The 20609-nt window shown below is 46.6% G+C and overlaps 1 protein-coding gene and 1 long non-coding RNA gene across 7 annotated transcripts in view; one reads left to right on the top strand and one right to left on the bottom strand.

Annotated features, from left to right (window-relative positions):
- Window positions 1-20609, top strand: part of LOC147011402 (uncharacterized) — a 189865-nt gene that overhangs the window by 33846 nt on the left and 135410 nt on the right. For all 4 annotated transcript variants that reach the window (XR_015051766.1, XR_015051765.1, XR_015051763.1 and 1 more), the window contains exon 3: window positions 8031-8098. This is a non-coding gene — a long non-coding RNA (uncharacterized LOC147011402). The remainder of the gene's footprint in view (window positions 1-8030; window positions 8099-20609) is intronic.
- The window catches only part of LOC147011405 (calcium homeostasis modulator protein 6-like), a 61002-nt gene that overhangs the window by 22961 nt on the left and 17432 nt on the right, over window positions 1-20609 (bottom strand). For 2 of the 3 annotated variants that reach the window (XM_085857422.1, XM_085857421.1), the window contains exons 3-4: window positions 19693-19761; window positions 7919-8156 (exon numbers count right to left, since the gene is read on the bottom strand). In XM_085857422.1, the coding sequence (XP_085713548.1) occupies window positions 7919-8156; window positions 19693-19761 (307 nt within the window). The remainder of the gene's footprint in view (window positions 1-7918; window positions 8157-19692; window positions 19762-20609) is intronic. The other variant, XM_085857424.1, reaches the window with a different exon arrangement.

Below are 20609 nucleotides of genomic sequence, written 5' to 3'. Positions count from 1 at the left end.
AGTTGCCCAATCATCCCACCCATCTTTACCACCATCCAACGCCTGTCTCACCTCCTCCCTAAATTTCACGCAACAGTCTTCCTCCTTCAGCTTCCACCATCTGGTCCTTGGAACAGCCCTCATTCTCTTCCTCAACCTCACCTCTAAAGTCATCCTACAGACCACCAATCGATGCTGTCGAGCTACACTCTCCCCTGCCACAACCTTACAGTCACTAATCTCTTTCAGGTTGCATCTCCTGCTTAAGATGTAATCCACCTGTGTGGACTTTCCTCCACTCTTGTGTGTCACCCTGTGTTCCTCCTTCTTCTTGAAATACGTATTTACCACTGCCATTTCCATTCTTTTTGCAAACTCCACCACCATTTGCCCTTCCACATTTCTCTTGTTGAGACCGTACCTACCCATGACCTCCTCATCCTCTTTATTCCCTTCCCCAACATGCCCATTGAAATCTGCTCCAATCACCACTCTTTCATCCTTGGATACACTCTCCACCACTTCATCTAAGTCACTCCAGAAATCTTCTTTATATTCCATCTCACACCCCATATGTGGGGCATATGCACTGATGACAGTCATCATCACCCCTTCAATTTCCACCTTCACACTCATCACTCGGTCAGACACTCTCCTCACTTCCAATACCCTCTTGACATGATCTTCCTTCAGGATTACCCCGACACCATTTCTCCTCCCATCCACACCATGGTAGAACAGTTTGAAACCACCTCCAATGCTCCTAGCCTTACTTCCCATCCACTTGGTCTCTTGTACACACAGAGTATGTCCACCTTTCTTCTCTCCATCATATCAGCCAACTCTCGCCCTTTGCCAGTCATCGTCCCAACATTCAGAGTTCCAACTCTCACCTCCACACTTCTACCCTTCCCCCTCTCCCACTGCCTCCGGACTCGCCTTCCCCGTCTCCTTCTCCTTCGCCCAGCAGAAGCACAATTTCCACTGGTACTCTGCTGACCACCGGTACCGGTGGCGGTCGTTGGTAACCCGGGCCTCGACTGATCCGGTATGGAAATTCGTTTTGTTGTCCGCATAATGATTTGGCACAGGTTTTACGCCGGATGCCCTTCCTGATGCAACCCTGGTCGCCTCTTACGACACACAGGGATTTTTTCTTGATTTATCGACTTACTGTATTCTTTCTTTCTCGATTTCTTTCTCGATTTTCTTAAATACAATGCCCAAATCCAGTCGTCGTTTACGACAGCGAAGGAACGGCCTGTGTGGTTGTTTTTGAAAGTTGTTTTTTTTGCACATAAGGCCACGCACGTACGGCCGGCCATGCACGTACGGGCACGCGAGAGCGAAGGAACGGCCTGTGTGGTTGTTGTTTCTGGCACGCGGTTTAAAAGTTTTTTTTTTTGCATGTATGTCCACGCACGTACGGGAAACCGAGAGCGAAGGAATGGCCTATGTATTTGTTTGAAAGTTTTTTTTTTGCACATACACCATGCACGTACGGGCACGCGAGAGCGAAGGAATGGCCTGTGTAGTTGTTTGAAAGTTTTTGTTTGCACATACGGCCATGCACGTACGGCCACGCACGTACGGGCACGCGAGAGCGAAGGAACGGCCTGTGTGGTTGTTTCTCTGCCACACGGTTTGAAAGTTTTTTTTTGTTTTGTTTGCACGTACGGCCACGCATGTACGGGCACATGAGAGCGAAGGAACGGCCTGTATAGTTGTTCCTCTGGCACGCGGTTTGAAATTTTTTTTTTTTTTTTGCTTGTACGGCCACGCACGTACAGGCACGTGAGAGCGAAAGAACGGCCTGTGTGGTTGTTTCTCTGGCACGTGGTTTGAAAGTTTTTTTTTTTGGTTTTGTTTGCACGTACGGCCACGCATGTATGGGCACGCACCTACGGGCATGCACTAGTCATTTTAAAAGTGTGTTCACTCAAATTCGAGAGTATAATTTACATTGAGCATTACTGTTAACCAAATTTTTTTTTAAAAAATCCATATATATATATATATATATATATATATATATATATATATATATATATATATATATATATATATATATATATATATATATATATATATATATATATATATATATATATAGAGCCTGGTGTGTTGGTGCAGTGGTTAGGGCAGCGGCTTGGGATCCAAAAGGTCCTGAGTTCAAGCCCCGTTTGGCCACTGAATTAATACACCAGGGGGTTGACTCAGCCTGTCATCCTTCCGAGGTCGGCGAAATGAGTACCAGTGTACTGGGCCGGTGTATACCCTGGTTAAAATAGGTGTGCCATATCCCTGTGTCGTAAGAGGCGACCAGGGTTGCGTCAGGAAGGGCATCCGGCGTAAAACCTGTGCCAAATCACGATGCAGATCATATGGATGATCCGCTGTGGCGACCCCTAACGGGAGCAGCCGAAAGAAGAAGAAGAAGATATATATATATATATATATATATATATATATATATATATATATATATATATATATATATATATATACACACACACACACACACACACACACACACACACACACACATACACATGCACTGTGGAAGAATGGATATTGTATATATACACTCTCCGTCAAAATTTTAGAACACCCCCATTTTTCCAGTTTTTACTGAAATTTAAGCAGTTCAATGTTTCAATGTACTCTGAAATTAAAGCAGAGAACAAATAAACAATTGCAGATAAAAATGAAGTCGTGGAATCGTTTTGGTGAACAAAATTTAATCTAAAATTTTCACTCATCAAAGTAGCCACCTTTTCCAGATATAACAGCCGAACATACTCGTGGCATTCTTTCTACATGGAAATCAAATATTGTTCGGAAAGTTCTTCCCAACACTGTTGCAGAAGTTCCCACAAATGTGATGCATTTGTCGGTTGCTTTGCTTTCATCCTTCTGTCCAGTTCATCCCAAACCAGCTCAATGGGGTTTAAGTCTGGAGACTGTGCTGGACATTCCATGATTTGAAGCCAACCGTCTTGTTCTTTTCTTCTCCGGTAGTTCTGACATAGCCTGGAGGTATGTTTTGGGTCGTTATCTTACTGTAGGAGGAATCCCTGACCAACTAGGCGTAGACCAGAGGGTATTGCATGGCGCTGCAAAATGCTGTGGTCGCCCTTTTGGTTCAGGGTGCCAGTCACTCTGTGGAAATCGCCAACTGGATCCAGCAAAAGAGCCCCAGGTCATCACACTTCCTCCTCCATGTTTGACAGTTGGTGTCACACACTGAGGAACCATCCTTTCACCTACTCGATGGCGCACAAAAACCCTGCGTGACGAACCGAAGATTTCAAATTTTGATTCATCAGTCCATAAGACCTTCTTCCAGTTTTCAGTAGTCCAATGGCAGTGCTTCATGGCCCAGGCAATCCTCTTTCCTTATTTTGCCATCTTAGCAATGGCTTTCTTACTGCCACTTGACCTGTGAAACCTACAGCTCGAAGTCTTCTCTTCACAGTTGAAACTGAGACTTCCTTACTTCGACCAGTGTTAAGCTGTGCTTGAAGCTGCTGTCCTGTGAGCCACCGATCACGCAAACTGTTGACTCTCAGAAACTTGTCTTCTGATTGTTGTGGCTTTGGGTCCGCCAGACCTCTTCCTGTCAGAGTTTCCTCCAGTTTCCAAGTGCCTTTCGATGGTGTAGGAAACTGAACTCACTGACACCTTGGCTCTTTGCAATTTCTCTAAAGCAAAAACCTACACTTTTAAGGGTTATAATAGTCTGTCTTTCTTACTTTGTTAATTGTCTTTTTCTCACCATTATGATAGCAAAATACTACTTCCTGCAGTGCAATATTGTCCAAATAATGTTACAGAGGGTGTAGCCTGGACCTGTTGTCAGGTCAGGTTCGATCTGTGACCTGCTACAGGTACCATGTAAACCTGTACTAACCTGTTCCATGGTCGGGTTGTTGGCGACTAAACCGTCTCCCCCACCAGGTTTTCTGGTGAGGAGGGTGTTTGGATATGGACACCCAGCAGGATTAAAAACAAAACCTGTCAAAGGGCAGAGGAGCTCCTTGTGAGCCAACGGCCATCCATATCTAGTGCCCAACTGTGTCTGCGGACGTCCTCCTGCAGTTGGGTTACTTTTTATTAGGAGGTTGGTGACAGGATTTGCACTCTGGCCACCGTAAAACCCTTCATTCCGCAAAACACAAAAACGCAAAAAAATCTGAAAACCCACTCCGTGGGAGTACCTCCTGTGCAGCTTCCCTTCGCAGGGCAGCTCACCGGATGATGGGATTGGGGCAAAGCCTTCGGGACCCCCAATCTTTGATAGGAGGGAAACCACGGGGTAACATCCCTGGGTCAGATTGCGGGAGAGTGTGTCGGAGTGGTGCTGAGGTGTCGTCCACCAGACGGCGGTCTCCTTGGGTTAACCTGAGGCGATCCCTTCGGGTGGGTGCCTGGAATGTCCTATCCCTAAGAGAGGATGATCACCTGTCTCTGTTATCATCTGAGCTCAAGCGTTTGGACATTGGGATTGCAGCTCTCTCTGAGGTTCGGAGACTGGATTGCGGCGAGATAATGGTGGGTGGTTACACCTACTATTGGTCTGGTCGCTCTGATGGTTACCATACCCAAGGAGTTGCTGTAGCTGTGTCCAAAAAGCTGACCCCAATGATAATTGAGGTAACACCGGTCAACGAGCGTATTATGAGATTAAGGATTCGTCACTCCTTACGTGTCATTTCCCTGGTCTCTGTTTATGCTCCGACTGAGGCGAGTGATCTCACCGTGAAGGATGCATTCTACGCCACACTCGAGTCTGTGGTTGATCAGTGCCCCAGACGATATACACTTCTAGTCTTGGGGGATTTCAATGCATCGACTGGAACTGATAGGGATGGTTATGAGGTGTGTGTTGGTCCCCATGGGTCAGCAACTATGAACCAGAATAGCACTAAGTTCCTTGACTTTGCAAGAAGTCATGGACTTAGGGTGGCTGGTTCATGGTTTCAGCGCCCACAAGCTCATCGCTGGACTTGGTATTCCAACGCTGGCGGTGTGGCAAAGGAGATTGACCATGTCCTCATTGACGGTCGTTGGAGGATGATCCAGAACTGCAGGGTCTACCGGAGTGCTCAGTTCCTCAATACTGACCACAGGCTTGTTGTAGCAACTCTAAAGCTGCACCTTAAATCCTGGAGAATGGTACCATCCCAGCCGAGGCTGGATGTTGCCAAGCTCAGGGATGAGAGAGTAGCTGAGGAGTTTGCGAACAGGCTGAGTGGACACTTGGGGGGTCTGGGTGCTTTGGGGGGTCCTGAAGAGTTGTGGAACGCCTTCAAGACCACCGTCCTTGATGTTGCCGGTGGATGCCTTGGAGTTCACCGCAGGGCAAAGAAGAATTTTGTCTCTCAAGGGACACTGGATACCATTGACCAGAGTCGCAGGGCCAGGCTGAATGGCAGAGCTGAGCTGTTCAGGGAGCTGAGGCGTAAAAGTGTACGTGCACTGAGGATGGACAAGGAGGCCTATGTGCGAGGAATCTGTGAGGGGGTAGAGCATCACCTGTGGACAGGTGATTCTCGTCCCACTTACAGGGGAATTCGCGCATTACGTTCATCCAAGCCCATCCCTCGGAGCACTACAGTTCGAGCAGAGAGTGGTAGGCTCTTGACAGAGGAGTCTGAAGTGAAGGCCCGCTGGGCCGGTTACTTTGAGCGGTTGTACCAGGCTGATCCCCCAACTGTCGAGTTGGACGTCAAGGGTGTTACAATCCCTGTTGCTGACCCTCGAATCAACTGTGGTCCACCTACGCTTGTGGAAATACGGGCTGCGGTGAACCAGTTGAAACGGGGCAAAGCTCCAGGGATCTGTGGCATCCATGCCGAACTTCTCAAGGCTGGTGGAAATGCTGCACTCGTGTCGTTGCATGCAGTTTTGTGCTCTGCCTGGAACACAGGCATCATCCCAACTGACTGGAAGAGGGGCCTTGTTGTCCCTCTCTGGAAAGGGAAGGGTGATCGCCAAGACTGCAACAACTACCGAGGGGTGACGCTGCTCTCAGTGCCGGGCAAGGTCTTTGCTCGGATAATTCTCGATAGGGTTCGCCACCATCTGCTTGAGCACCAGCCTCCAGAGCAGTCAGGCTTTACACCAAAGAGGTCAACGATTGACCGTATCCTTGCACTTCGTGTCCTCACCGAACGCAGACGAGAGTTTCGGCAGGGGCTGCTTGCAGCCTATGTTGATCTCTGTAAAGCGTTCGATTCAGTGAATCGGGATGTCCTCTGGAGGATTCTTGGTCTTCGTGGGGTGCCACCAAAACTGATCGATCTGATGTCTGAACTCTACTCTGGTACTGAGAGTGCTGTGAAGTGTGGTGGTTCCATCTCTGACTTATTTCCAGTTGTTACTGGAGTTCGTCAGGGATATGTACTTGCCCCCACACTTTTCAGCACTTGTATGGACTGGATTCTAGGGAGGATGTCGGAGAGATCAAGTTGCGGTGCGTCATTTGGGAATGTCAAGATCTCGGACCTTGACTTTGCAGATGAAGCAGTCATCTTTGCGGAGACTTTAGACATCCTCTTGGGGGTCCTCGAGGTGCTGAATGAGGAGTCGGAGCCGTTGGGATTACGGGTTTCTTGGGTCAAAACTAAGATTCAGGCTTTCGGTGACATCTTGGATGCTGCTGTCCTGTCTGTGTCTGTTTGTGGTGAGGATGTTGAGGTCGTGGAGAGATTCACTTACGTTGGCAGTGATATTCATGTCTCTGCTGGCTGTGAGTCAGAGGTCAATCGACATCTGGGTCAGGCCTGGGGAGTCATGGATTCACTGGATCATGGGGTTGTGGCGCTGCCGGTACCTGTGCGGGAGGACGAAAGTCCGAGTCTTCAGGTCCTTGGTACTTCCAGTCTTGCTCTATGGGTGCGAGACTTGGACTCTGACCAAGGATCTGAGACGGAGACTTAATTCCTTTGGTACCAGGTCTCTCCGGAGAATCCTTGGCTATCGTTGGTCAGATTTTGTGTCCAACGAGCGGTTGCTGAGAGAGACTCGGATGAGATTTGTTACCTGCATAGTCCGTGAGCGTCAGTTGCGGCTGTATGGACATGTGGCTCGTTTTCCTGACTCTGATCCTGCTCACCAGATTCTCTCAGCGAGGGAGTCTCATGAGTGGAGGAGGCCAGTGGGTCGACCACGTGCCTCATGGTTGCAACAGGTTGACCATCATCTCAAGGAGATGGGGATGGGCCTGGCATCTGCCTGGGGGATGGCCAGACGGAGGCCCCTGGAGTACCGGCGGAAAGTGGACGCAGCGACGTGCTGTTCTGGCACATGCTCCCATACCTGACCTGACCTGACCTGACCTGAGGGTGTAGCAACACAGTCTGTTCCAGCACTACTTTTATAAAGACAGAGGGTTTTTTATAAAGACTAACAGCTTGTAACTAATCAACAAAAGTTGGAACACCTGGAGGAATTGTTTGCATCAACTGTCAAGGCTTAATTTACTTCCATTGCTGCAGAACAGCTGCTGTTGCTAACCCATTACTTGTTCCCTGAAAAGGGCCTTTTTAACAACTCTGAAATATACTTTTTTTTCAGTTTTTCGTAACCTAAACTTTTTTTTTAACCTCTGGCAGTTTACTGCTTAACTTTGTACCATTTCAGGTTATTCACTGGACTTGAAATGCTTAAATTTCAGTAAAAACTGGAAAAATTGAGGTGTTCTCAAAGTTTTGACCGGTGGTGTATATGTATGTATATATGTATATACATACGTTCTTCCAAGATATATATATATATATATATATATATATATATATATATATATATATATATATATATATATATATATATATACATACATATACATAGCAATCCCAATGATTAAGATTTGTTAAGCTAATAATTTGTAAAGTTCATTGTTTTATAAAGTTGGTAAAGGTCCTCTTGTCCGAACCTGAGAATGGGCTTTTGATTCACTCAAAAAGTTTTTCTGGTTTTCATTGAGAATTTCTTTCTCTGGATCCTTGCAGGGAAGTGAAGTATAATTTTGCGTTGCATTTGCACAGATGAACAAATCCCCTTGAAGGTGAACTGCAATGATCCAGGTGATGGGAGCGACCAAGGCCGTGTTCAGGTGAGAGCACAAGTTGTAACAGCATTCAGTTCTTTTGCCTTTTTCACATGAGAAACTCCTGTTGGGAAAATAAATGACAAGACAAAGTTACCTTCCTGTTTCTCAAATCCATCATTCATTACGTTTATGTGTTTATCGGTTAAAGTTCCCCAGAATCAATAATTCATGTTTGGTTTAATTAATAAATATGGCTTCACTTCAAACTTAATGGGTTTTTTTTCTTGAATAAATATCTTGAAACGAAGATTTTATTGTTTTTTTTTTATGTACTTGTTCGCTGATTGGCCCCGTCTCCCCAAAATGCTGATGTGATTACGTCATATATCACGTACCTGCTATGTCATCTCCAGGATACCTTCGGTCCTTGTGTTTACGTGTGGTGTGCATAAGTTCTGAAAAACTCTGCACTCTGTAAAGTATTGAGAACACCATCGATATGTGTTGTTGCTGGGTATAGCAACACAACCAAAGATGGTGTGAGTGTGAATGTTTTCCCGAAACATCCAGCTGGAAGTAAAATATGGACAGCCAAAGTAAAGCTGACCAGAGGAAAGTGGCATGGCCCAACTGCTTCAGGTGTCATTTGCAGCACCGATGTTGAAGATAATTTGAACAATGCTGGCCTGTATTCCCAGTTTGGATGGGTAAATTGAAGCGATTGAAAGCCAATGCGACCCCCACAAAGATTAGAGATGATTACAATTGAATGGAAAAGAAGAAAATGGACAGAACAGCAACAGAAAAGCACAAGAACACGAGTGTAAGTTGCGGTTTGTTTTACCCAGCATTCATATTCATCATCGGCCATGATCGCCACCACTTCAGTAATCAATCAGAAACTTTATACATTACGTATCAGACATACATACAGCCACATCAGACATGCATATAGCTGCATCACACCTACGTACAGCCGTAAGCAGGGATAATCGTAATATTGTTACGAATCTGGCAGCCATGAGCACTCAACATTCAGGTCCCCATAGCTGTTATTTCGTTAAGTAAATGTGGATATATAGCTCCCTTTCCCCTTTGTCTAATGGGAATTAAGTGTACGTGCGCTGCGAAGTTATTTTATAGATAGGATTTTTACCCCAACAACAACAACCCTCTGCTCGCGGCATTGTCTACGCTCTTCGCGTGCTCACCGGCATGCGGGCATGTGCGTGGAATTCAATGCCCCAGGCGGTGTGGATTTCGCACCAAACATGGTCACGAAGCGTTTCGCTCTGGCTTGGCCCCAAATATGGGCACGGAGCGCTTCGTTCTGGCTTCGCGCCAAATAAGGGTATGCGTCATTTTCCACCCAATGGGCGACGTGCGGACTAAAGCCGGGGCGGTCCTTTTCAAGAAGGCGGAGCCACGACATGCCGTCCACCCAATGGGAGCAGGCGACGGGGGAGCGGACCCGGTCCCAAAAAACAACCGGAGAAGATTGATTATTGCGTCCCGTCTGCTCGAGCGCTCTTCTGTCTGGGTCTGTGGCTGACTGCATCCTGTGCATCCGAGGCATCTCGTCTGGTCCATTGCAACAAGCGGTCGACCATCTCATCACGGGAGATCACCTCGTCTCGCCTCCTCCGGGTTCGGCTGCCCTGGTCCATTTTTTGGTGCCTGGTGCTCCGGGAAGTTGCCATCGTCCAGCCGCACGAACATGGCCAGGTAGCCAGCCACGTTCTCTTCCCTCAGCTCGTCTTCCCTCCGAGCTGAAGGGGCAATAAAGACCTCGAGGTCCATCTCTTTCTGGGGTATTTGTGTGTGCGTGTGTGTGTGTCCGTGGGCCCTGTCTCTAAGTAGAATTGTTTAAGGAATTGCTTGTATATTTGATTCCCTTCTTTATTCGGATAACTCTGCCCTTACGTGCTCCCCTCGTCCCCCGATTATTGTAAATAAATTCTCCTCTTGTTGAATGTCCCAGCTCGTTCCCTGTCAATTCTTTTATTGGCTTAGCACGGTGCGTGTTGAGAAATAGCGCGGAAGTAAATTGTTGGTGGTGGTGGTGGTCGTATGGCAGCTTAGCTGCCAGGGTTGCTATCATTTCTTGAAGCGTGACTGCGTTGCTGATGCAGTGCCCCTCTACCAGTACACACACTGGAACTGGTACTCATTTTGCCGACCTCGGAAGGATGACAGGCTGAATCAACCCTCTGGTGTATTCATTCAGCGGCTGACGGGGCTTTAACTCAGGACCCTAGGATCCCAAACTGCCACCCTCACCACTGAGCCAACACCAGGCTCTAGTAAATTGTTCATTTGGACCGACTGGCCTTGGTAACCATCCGCTCGGGTTACACACGGTTTGGACACTGCAACGGCTCGTCCTGCTCGAGGTCTGTCGAGGGTGTGAATTCCCCGGGAGCTTTGCCGCGTGGGTACTTCGGTATATTGAAGTTTGGCAATTAACTCTACCCCACGCGGTCGAATTATTGGCGATTCATGGTCCTGTAAGCGACCCGTGCCTTTCGGACTTATCTGAGGGTCACAATCTAAATTCCGGGTGTTTGGGTGGAGACGTCTCAGGGTGGAGACGACTCCACTGCTCCCTCTAGCGGTCACGCTCGCCACCGAGACCCGGCACCACAACAATATACGTGTAGCTTCTATATGCCAAGCAGATAAATCATCAACAGAAATGTAGAAAACCATGAAACGTTGAAGTTATGACCATGGTGCATCGTTTGACAGCAACAAACAATTTCACATTTTAATGCCTGTTATTTGTGGACGTGTGCTCCACCAGGCTGGTGTGGGCCGGACATGTAGACACGGCAGGCAGAAACGTTCAGGGCAAGATAAACACTGTGTGTGATACATGTACGACATCGAAAGGGTCTACAAGTTAGAAACTGCAATAATTATTGTCTGACTTCTACTTTTGAGTTTTGCCACTGTGGAAGTAAAACAATTATATTCATGTATTCTCAATTAAATTCACTTGTTGAATTGTTGCTATATTCTTCTAAATTATTATATCTTATAAAAAAATTTTTTTTAATTTAATATCTTATAAATTAAATATCTCATAAATTACATTTTTGTGCAATATTCAAATTGGCTGTCAGTAATGTTTCCCTTTTCCCGACAGTCTTTTGACTTACATATTGATAAAAGGAATATCTTACGATGAAAGAGGTCTTACTAACTGCATAGAAACAGGTTGACCTGGTTGATAACACTGCAAACTTTTGCCGTGAGTGTGTTGTTCTCTCCCAACCACCCAAAGTGGACACGTATTGCAGTTCTGAGTTATTTCGCCTTGTGCCTCTCAGCTCATCCCGCAGTTGAATTGCCAAATGTCTCGCACTTCCATTTTTTGAATGTCAAATTGTGTACGAGAGGGATTGCTTTGGATTCAAGTTAAGTAAGTTCACTCAAATGTTTCAGTGAATCATTGAATGTTCTTGCTCCGTAAATACGAAATTAAAAATTAAAGATTCTCCTTTGTATGCTGATCCATCGAAATTGAGTTATTTTCCACCGCACCATATATGATTCACCAACACATCACACAGAGGGTGATTGCATCACCCCCACCCCAACCCCCACAATCTCAGCCTCCCCCTCCCAACTCTGTTAGATATTTGCTCTCCCCCACCCCCCACCCCCACCAAACCTCAAGTTCTCACCCTTCCCGTCCCAACCCTAAGGCATCGATCCCCTCCCCACACTCAAGCCTTCAAACTCCCCCATGCTCAACATCCCACCGAAAGTCGTCAACCCCCACGCCTCCCTCTTCCAAAGTTGTCCCATCTTTACTCTCATCCTCCTCCCACTCATAAAAGCGAACACACATTCCCATGTTAAAACATTTTCTGCTACACTATTAAGCTGTCAGTAACGTGACAGAAATCCATCAGGGGCCATTCAAAAATTAAATAACATTTTTTTTGCCAAAATCTGACCCCCATGCCCCGTAACACTCCATAACGCTTCAACAGAGACCCCCTAAAATATTACGTAATGCTCGATGAAGACGTCCTCCTCTCCCTATTTCGTACCTTAATCATACAAAAACAAAATCCATAGAAAATTGCACAAAATTATATTGACGTGTACCCCAGCAATATAATGGTCAACCATCATGTACCTTTACATGTTCCCAGTTTACCTGTAAATATCCGGAATTTGCACTACACACACAAATTACCAGGCACGTGTATCGAGTCACGTGACAGTGCTGCATGCGGTACTGAGCAAATTGCATCGCAGCACGATTCGGTGAACCATCCCAGCTGTGAAAAACATTTTCATTTACGTCTAAACGTCATAAACGTAATGCCACATCTTCCCGAAAATGAACTGGCATGCTTGAGACAGGAATGCCACAAACATTGTACCTCAGCGTGTTGGTGTTCATTGGAACACCATACAGTCACTGAAGACGTTATCAACAAACAGGCAACATCAGATACCGTCTGTTCTGGGTGACCATGTGTAACGTCACGTCGGTAGGATAACCATTTCCGGTTGGTGGATCTTAGGGATTGGTTCCACATAGCAAGCTTGACAGTTCACAGAATCCCTGGCTTATGACTAATCAGTGCCAGAACTCTCATGTATCGGTTAGGCGAGCATAACATCTGACCACGACGACCAGCAGTGCATTCAATTTTGTCACCACTTCATCGACATTTGTGCCTAGCTTGGTGTAGACAATGTCTGAGGTTCAGGAGACAAGACTGGGCTGCTATCCTCTTCACAGATGAGTCTCGGTTCCATCTTCATTGGAGTGATGGTCGTCGTTGCATTTATCGACGGGAAGGGGAACATAATGCTGATGCATGTGTTGTTCAACATTTGTTGTTCAGCGGTGGAAATGTGATCGTGTAGGGATCACCGCACAGCACAGAACATCACAGAACACAGATGGAGGTCATCAATGGCAATTTGACAGGTATTCGGTACCACGGTGAAGTTATTCGTTCTCACATCCTCCCATTCCTTCAGGTTCATGGGCGTCACATCACACGAGTGGTCACCGACTTCATCACACAGCAGAGCATTCCCACATTTCCCTGGCCAGCTGTTTTGCATGATCTTTCTCCCATCGAAAGTGTGGGATGAAATGGAATGACGATTGCTCCGTCTTCAAAACCAGCCAGCGACGTTGGCCCAATTGCGGCAGGTCCTGGTGCAGATCTGGAATGACATTGCTCAAGCCTTCTTCAATAATCTTGTAGGCTCAATGAGGCAGCGTTGCCAAGCATGTGTCAACGCAAATGGTGATCACACTAGATACTGAGCTGTTAACTAACCTATGACCACACACCTCTTCGAGCCTCTAGAGAAATGTCTTGCACATATGTGTTGATATTCTCATGTCGATTTCATTTTTATCAAACACTAAATATTGATATGACCAAACAATGTGATGCGTTTGTTTTCATTTCTCATTTCGCAAAGGTGTAAATTATACGCAGAAACTTTTTTCTGCTCATGTGTATACTGTATACGATATACAATATACACATATGTATCTTAAAATATATGTATATTGTATATTTATAAAATTTACTCTACCAGTTAAAACTTTTAGACCACCCCAATTTTTCCAGTTTTTACTGAAATTTAAGCAGTTCAAATCTAGTGAATACCCTGAAATGGTACAAAGCAAAGCGGTAAACTGCCAGAGGTTAAAAAAACAAAGTCTAGGTAACCAAAAACTGAAAAATAATGTAAATTATAGAGTTGTTAAAAAAGGCTCCTTTCTGGAAACAAGTAATGGGTGAGCAACTCCAGCTGTTCTGCAGCAATGGAAGTAAATGAAGCCTTGAAAGTTGATGCAAACAATTTCTGCAGGTGTCCCAACTTTTGTTGATTAGTTACAAACCCTCTGTCTGTATAAAAGCAGTGTTGGAATAGATTGTGTTGCTACACCCTCTGAAACATTATTTGCACAATATTACACTGCAGGAAGTAGTGTATTGCGCTCATAATGGTGAGAAAAAGACGATTAACAAAGGAAGACAAACAGACTGTTATAACCCTTAAAAGTGAAGGTTGTTCCTTTGGAGAAATAGCAAAGCAAGCCAAGGTGTCAGTGAGTACAGTTTCCTACACCATCAAAAGGCACTTGGAAACTGGAGGAAACTCTGACAGGAAGAGGTCTGGCAGACCCAAAGCCACAACACAATCAGAAGACAAGTTTCTGAGGGTCAACAGCTTGTGTGATAGGTGGCTCACAGGACAGCAGCTTCAAGCACAGCTTAACACTGGTCGAAGTAAGGAAGTCTCAGTTTCAACTGTGAAGAGAACACTTCGAGCTGCAGGTTTGACAGGTCGAGTGGGCATTGCTAAGATGGCAAAATAAGAAAAAGAGGAATGCCTGGGCCATGAAGCACCACCAGTGGACTACTGAAAACTGGAAGAAGGTCTTATGGACCGATAAATCAAAATTTGAAATCCACGGTTCATCACGCAGGGTTTTTGTACGCCGTCGAGTAGGTGAAAGGATGGATCCTCAGTGTGTGACACCAACTGTCAAACACGGAGGAGGAAGCATGATGAACTGGGGCTTTTTTGCTGGATCCAGAGTCGGTGACTTGCACAGAGTGACTGGCACCCTGAATCAAAAGGGCGACCACAGCATTTTGTAGCGCCATGCAATACCCTCTGGTCTACACATAGTTGGTCAAGGGTTCATCCAACAGCAAGATAACGACCCAAAACATACCTCCAGGCTATGTCAGCACTACCTTAGAAGAAAAGAACAAGACGGTAGGCTTCAAATCATAGATTGGCCAGCACAGTCTCCAGACTTAAACCCTATCAAGCTGGTTTGGGATGAACTTGACAGAAAGGGTGAAAGCAAAGAAACCGACGAACAATATTTGATTTCCATTGTAGAAAGAATGCCACGAGTATGTTCGGCTGTTATATCTGCAAAAGTTGGCTACTTTGATGAGTCAAAAATTTGGATTAAATTTTGTTCAACAAAACAATTCCATGATTTCTTTTTTTATCTGCAATTGTTTATTTGTTCTATGCTTTAATTTCAGTCCAGTGAAACATTAAACTGCTTAAATTTCAGTAAAAAAAACTTTTAAAATGGGGGTGTTCCAAAACTCTTGACCAACAGGTAGAGTATAAATAATTTTTTTTTTTAATCTGAGAACCGACTTGCAGAGTCAGGAATGCTTCTGGTTCAAATAGCTGAAAATGTTCTGCAGATCCGACACACCAATTTGATCTGGGCTTGTCATAGTGAGGGAATATAAAAAAAACAGATGGTTCAAACCAAGCATCTTGTAGAGCGCTCACCAAGTGGCATCAGCACTCAAGCAAATATTCCAACAAAACGGTTGAAGCAAATACTGCATCACCATTGCTTACTAACATTGGTTGTTAAGGAACGGCTGGCTTGGAAAGCTATTAGCAATGTATGCAGCGATTGTGAGGTATGAATATCAGTGACCAATGGTGAGTGATGTCTACGGCAATTCAGAGGTATCAAGCTCAATCGTACAGAAACCATTACAATCTGATCCAAAGCAAGGTATGTTAGAATAGGCTGAATCAAAACGGTGGCTAAGATCCCTGCGAGGTGAAGTTGGGCTGACAAGCCTGTCATGGAGGTAAGCCGTTAATTACCTTCAAAAATGGTGTTTAAATTGATACAAGTACTCCGTTATCATTCCTTATGCACTTCCATGGAGTTCTCTTAGTATGCATGCAAAGATTGGGGCTACTAGGTTTCATGGTTTTAGAGTTATGGAGGACACACTAACATGTCCTTGTCAGGTCAGGTTCGATCTGTGACCTGCTACAGGTACCATGTAAACCTGTACTAACCTGTTCCATGGTCGGGTTGTCGGCGACTAAACCGTCTCCCCCACCAGGTTTTCTGGTGAGGGGGTGTTTGGATATGGACACCCAGCAGGATTAAAAACAAAACCTGTCAAAGGGCGGAAGAGCTCCTTGTGAGCCAACGGCCATCCATATCTAGTGCCCAACTGTGTCTGCAGACGTCCTCCTGCAGTTGGGTTACTTCTTATTAGGAGGTTGGTGGCAGGATTTGCACTCCGGCCACCGTAAAACCCTTCATTCCGCAAAACGCAAAAACGCAAAAAAAAACTTCTAATCTTGGGGGATTTCAATGCATCGACTGGAACTGATAGGGATGGTTATGAGGTGTGTGTTGGTCCCCATGGGTCAGGAACTATGAACCAGAATAGCACTAAGTTCCTTGACTTTGCAAGAAGTCATGGACTTGGGGTGGCTGGTTCATGGTTTCAGCGCCCACAAGCTCATCGCTGGACTTGGTATTCCAACGCTGGCGGTGTGGCAAAGGAGATTGACCATGTCCTCATTGACGGTCGTTGGAGGATGATCCACAACTGCAGGGTCTACCGGAGTGCTCAGTTCCTCAATACTGACCACAGGCTTGTTGTAGCAACTCTAAAGCTACACCTTAAATCCTGGAGAATGGTACCATCCCAGCCTAGACTGGATGTTGCCAAGCTCAGGGATGAGAGAGTAGCTGAGGAGTTTGCAAACAGGCTGAGTGGACACTTGGGGGGTCTGGGTGCTTTGGGGGGTCCTGAAGAGTTGTGGAGCGCCTTCAAGACCACCGTCCTTGATGTTGCCGGTGGATGTCTTGGAACTCACCGCAGGGCAAAGAAGAATTGTGTCTCTCAAGGGACACTGGATACCATTGACCAGAGTCGCAGGGCCAGGCTGAATGGCAGAGCTGAGCTGTTCAGAGAGCTGAGGCGTAAAACTGTACATGCACTGGGGGTGGACAAGGAGGCCTATGTGCGAGGAATCTGTGAGGGGGTAGAGCATCACCTGTGGACAGGTGATTCTCGTCCCGCTTACAGGGGAATTCGCGCATTACGTTCATCCAAGCCCATCCCTCGGAGCACTGCAGTTCGAGCAGAGAGTGGTAGGCTCTTGACAGAGGAGTCTAAAGTGAAGGCCCGCTGGGCCGGTTACTTTGAGCGGTTGTACCAGGCTGATCCCCCAGCTGTCGAGTTGGACGTCAAGGGTGTTACAATCCCTGTTGCTGACCCACGAATAAACTGTGGTCCACCTTCGCTTGTGGAAACACGGGCTGCGGTGAACCAGTTGAAACGGGGCAAAGCTCCAGGGATTTGTGGCATCCATGCCGAACTTCTCAAGGCTGGCGGAAATGCTGCACTCGTGTCGTTGCATGCAGTTTTGTGCTCTGCCTGGAACACAGGCATCATCCCAACTGACTGGAAGAGGGGCTTTGTTGTCCCTCTCTGGAAAGGGAAGGGTGATCGCCAAGACTGCAACAACTACCGAGGGGTGACGCTGCTCTCAGTGCCGGGCAAGGTCTTTGCTCAGATAATTATTGATAGGGTTCGCCACCATCTGCTTGAGCACCAGCGTCCAGAGCAGTCAGGCTTTACACCAAAGAGGTCAACGATTGACCGTATCCTTGCTCTTCGTGTCCTCACCGAACGCAGACGAGAGTTTCGGCAGGGGCTGCTTGCAGCCTATGTTGATCTCTGTAAAGCGTTCGATTCAGTGAATCGGGATGTCCTCTGGAGGATTCTTGGTCTTCGTGGGGTGCCACCAAAACTGATCGATCTGATGTCTGAACTCTACTCTGGTTCTGAGAGTGCTGTGAAGTGTGGTGGTACCACCTCTGACTTATTTCCAGTTGTTACTGGAGTTCGTCAGGGATGTGTACTTGCCCCCACACTTTTCAGCACTTGTATGGACTGGATTTTAGGGATTATGTCGGAGAGATCAAGTTGCGGTGCATCGTTTGGGAATGTCAAGATCTCGGACCTTGATTTTGCAGACGATGCAGTCATCTTTGCGGAGACTTTAGACATCCTTTTGGGGGCCCTCGAAGTGCTGAATGAGGAGTCGGAGCCGCTGGGATTACGGGTTTCTTGGGTCAAAACTAAGATCCAGGCTTTCGGTGAGATCTTGGATGCTGCTGTCCTGTCTGTGTCTGTTTGTGGTGAGGATGTTGAGGTCGTGGAGAGATTCACTTACCTTGGCAGTGATATTCATGTCTCTGCTGACTGCGAGTCAGAGGTCAATAGACGTCTGGGTCGGGCCCGGGGAGTCATGGATTCACTGGATCATGGGGTGTGGCGCTGCCGGTACCTGTGCGGGAGGACGAAAGTCCGAGTCTTCAGGTCCTTGGTACTTCCAGTCTTGCTCTATGGGTGCGAGACTTGGACTCTGACCAAGGATCTGAGACGGAGACTTAATTCCTTTGGTGCCAGGTGTCTTCGGAGAATCCTTGGCTATCGCTGGTCGGATTTTGTGTCCAACGAGCGGTTGCTGAGAGAGACTCGGATGAGATTTGTTACCTGCATAGTCCGTGAGCGTCAGTTGCGGCTGTATGGACATGTGGCTCGTTTTCCTGATGCTGATCCTGCTCACCAGATTCTCTCAGCGAGGGAGTCTCATGAGTGGAGGAGGCCAGTGGGCCGACCACGTGCCTCATGTTTGCAGCAGGTTGACCATCATCTCAAGGAGATGGGGATGGGCCTGGCATCTGCCTGGGGGATGGCCAGACGGAGGCCCCTGGAGTACCGGCGGAAAGTGGACGCAGCGACGCGCTGTTCTGGCACATGCTCCCATACCTGACCTGACTAACATGGCTAGTGTGTGGTATTGGGAGGTGCATGAATATTGATGAATGCATGATGAACCCGAACTGATGAGGCGGAACCGAGAGTGACATGAGCGGGCTGTCGAGTGTGTGGAGCAGGAGAGGCCATTAAAAGAGGTTGAGCGAAGGATTCTTTGTGTGGGCTGACTTTGCTATGCAACATATTGGCTTTGGAGTTTTGGAGGAGACACACACACACACACACACACACACACACACACACACACACACACACACACACACACACACACACACACACACACACACACACACACACACACACACACACACACACACACACACACACACACACACACACACACACACACACACACACACACACACACACATTTATTAGTATGGATACATAGGAGCAGATAAGCCGATTCCACTGGGCTGTTTGGAAGTGAATTAACTTCCCATAGAGTGTGGAATATTTCAGGAATTTCCTCGGAATATCCTTTGACAGCATAATATCAGGGACCCAAAGAAATTACACGTAATGTATAATGGGACTTCAAGTCCTTAACCTCCATCCCCCCATCCCAGCCCCGAGTCCTAACCACAAGTCTTCAAGCCCCCTCCCCACCATAAGTTCTCAAACCCCCTCCTCCCCCTTCATTCCACTCTCTGTTCTCTCCTGCCCTTTTCTTCTTCAAGTCGTCAGCTCTCCCCACCACAAACCTCAAGTCCACAAGTTCTCTCCCAACTCCAAGTCCACCCCTCCCACCCTCCTCACAACTATGTCCCTTCTCTGCCCTCCCCCCTCCCCCACCATCCTCCAACTCTTTGTCCTCCACTCCCACTTTCTTGTTCGAGTCCTCAACCCCCCCCCACCTCCCCCCACACTCTTCCCCCCTCCCCCACCTCCAACCCCTGCTCAGCATAATAGTCACAAACTGTTAAGACTGTTAAGGTTTCTCAGTAAAGTCAATCAATGGAATTTACCGAATAGTTTGTGGTTATATTGTTAGCTCACCTGGAATGTACTTACAAAGGGCTGAAGGGATGTTCTGTTGTCACTCCCTTCGTCCTTCCACAAATACTTGCAAAATATCTGAAACTACACATATGATTTCGATAAAACTTAACCACAACCTTCATCACTGTGTATGTACCAAAGATTGTTCATGGTATTAACAAAACCTGGCCCGAAGGGGGTCTACGAGGGTTGGCCCCCAAAATAAGTATTTGCTTTCTTCTCACAAACTACACACGCAATTCTGATGAAACTTGACCACAGCTTTCAGCACACATGATGTACCAAAGTTTGTTCACGGCATAAAATATATCGGGGTTTGAGGGGTTCTAGGGAGGGAGTTTACGGGGGTTGCCCCCTCCCCCGAAAAAAGAGGTATTTGCTGTCTCTCAATGGTGAAGAATCGCTTTTAAAAATTCTCTGAGTCGGATCCGGATCCGGATCTTCACCAAAATCTAACCAGTTTGTCCTTCTCAGAAACTTCTTCTCAGAAACTACACACACAATTCCGATGAAATTGACTACAGTCTTAATCACCCGTGATGCACCAAAAATTGTTCACGACATTAAAAAAAAAATTAGGGTCTAAATGGGTTTACGGGGAGGGGGTGAGGGAGGCTGCTCCCCCATATAGGTATTTGCTATACCATTGATTCATTGGTACATTTTGATGATTCTGTCCCACATTGATTTCCTCCTCAGCCCCTTTTTACATGCGCCACTGTTGTCTGTTTGCCTGTGTAGAGGATATCCCAAAAAGTTGTGGAGGATCCGGATGAAATTTTGTGGACAGGTTGGGTTTGTGACGAGGACGAAATGATTCGATTTTGGGGAAGATCCGGATCCGGATCCGACTACTAGAATTTCTTTCAATGATTCTTCACCATTGAGAGATCGAGCCAAAAGTAATATGTAGCACGATATCTCAAAAA

The sequence above is a fragment of the Eptatretus burgeri genome, chromosome 15 (genome assembly GCF_056783735.1).
Source record: "Eptatretus burgeri isolate ZD-2024b chromosome 15, Ebu_testis_v1, whole genome shotgun sequence".
Classification (NCBI taxonomy): Eukaryota; Metazoa; Chordata; class Myxini; order Myxiniformes; family Myxinidae; genus Eptatretus; species Eptatretus burgeri.
Note: the sequence above shows the minus strand (reverse complement) of the source record. Positions and strands in the feature narration are given on the sequence as shown.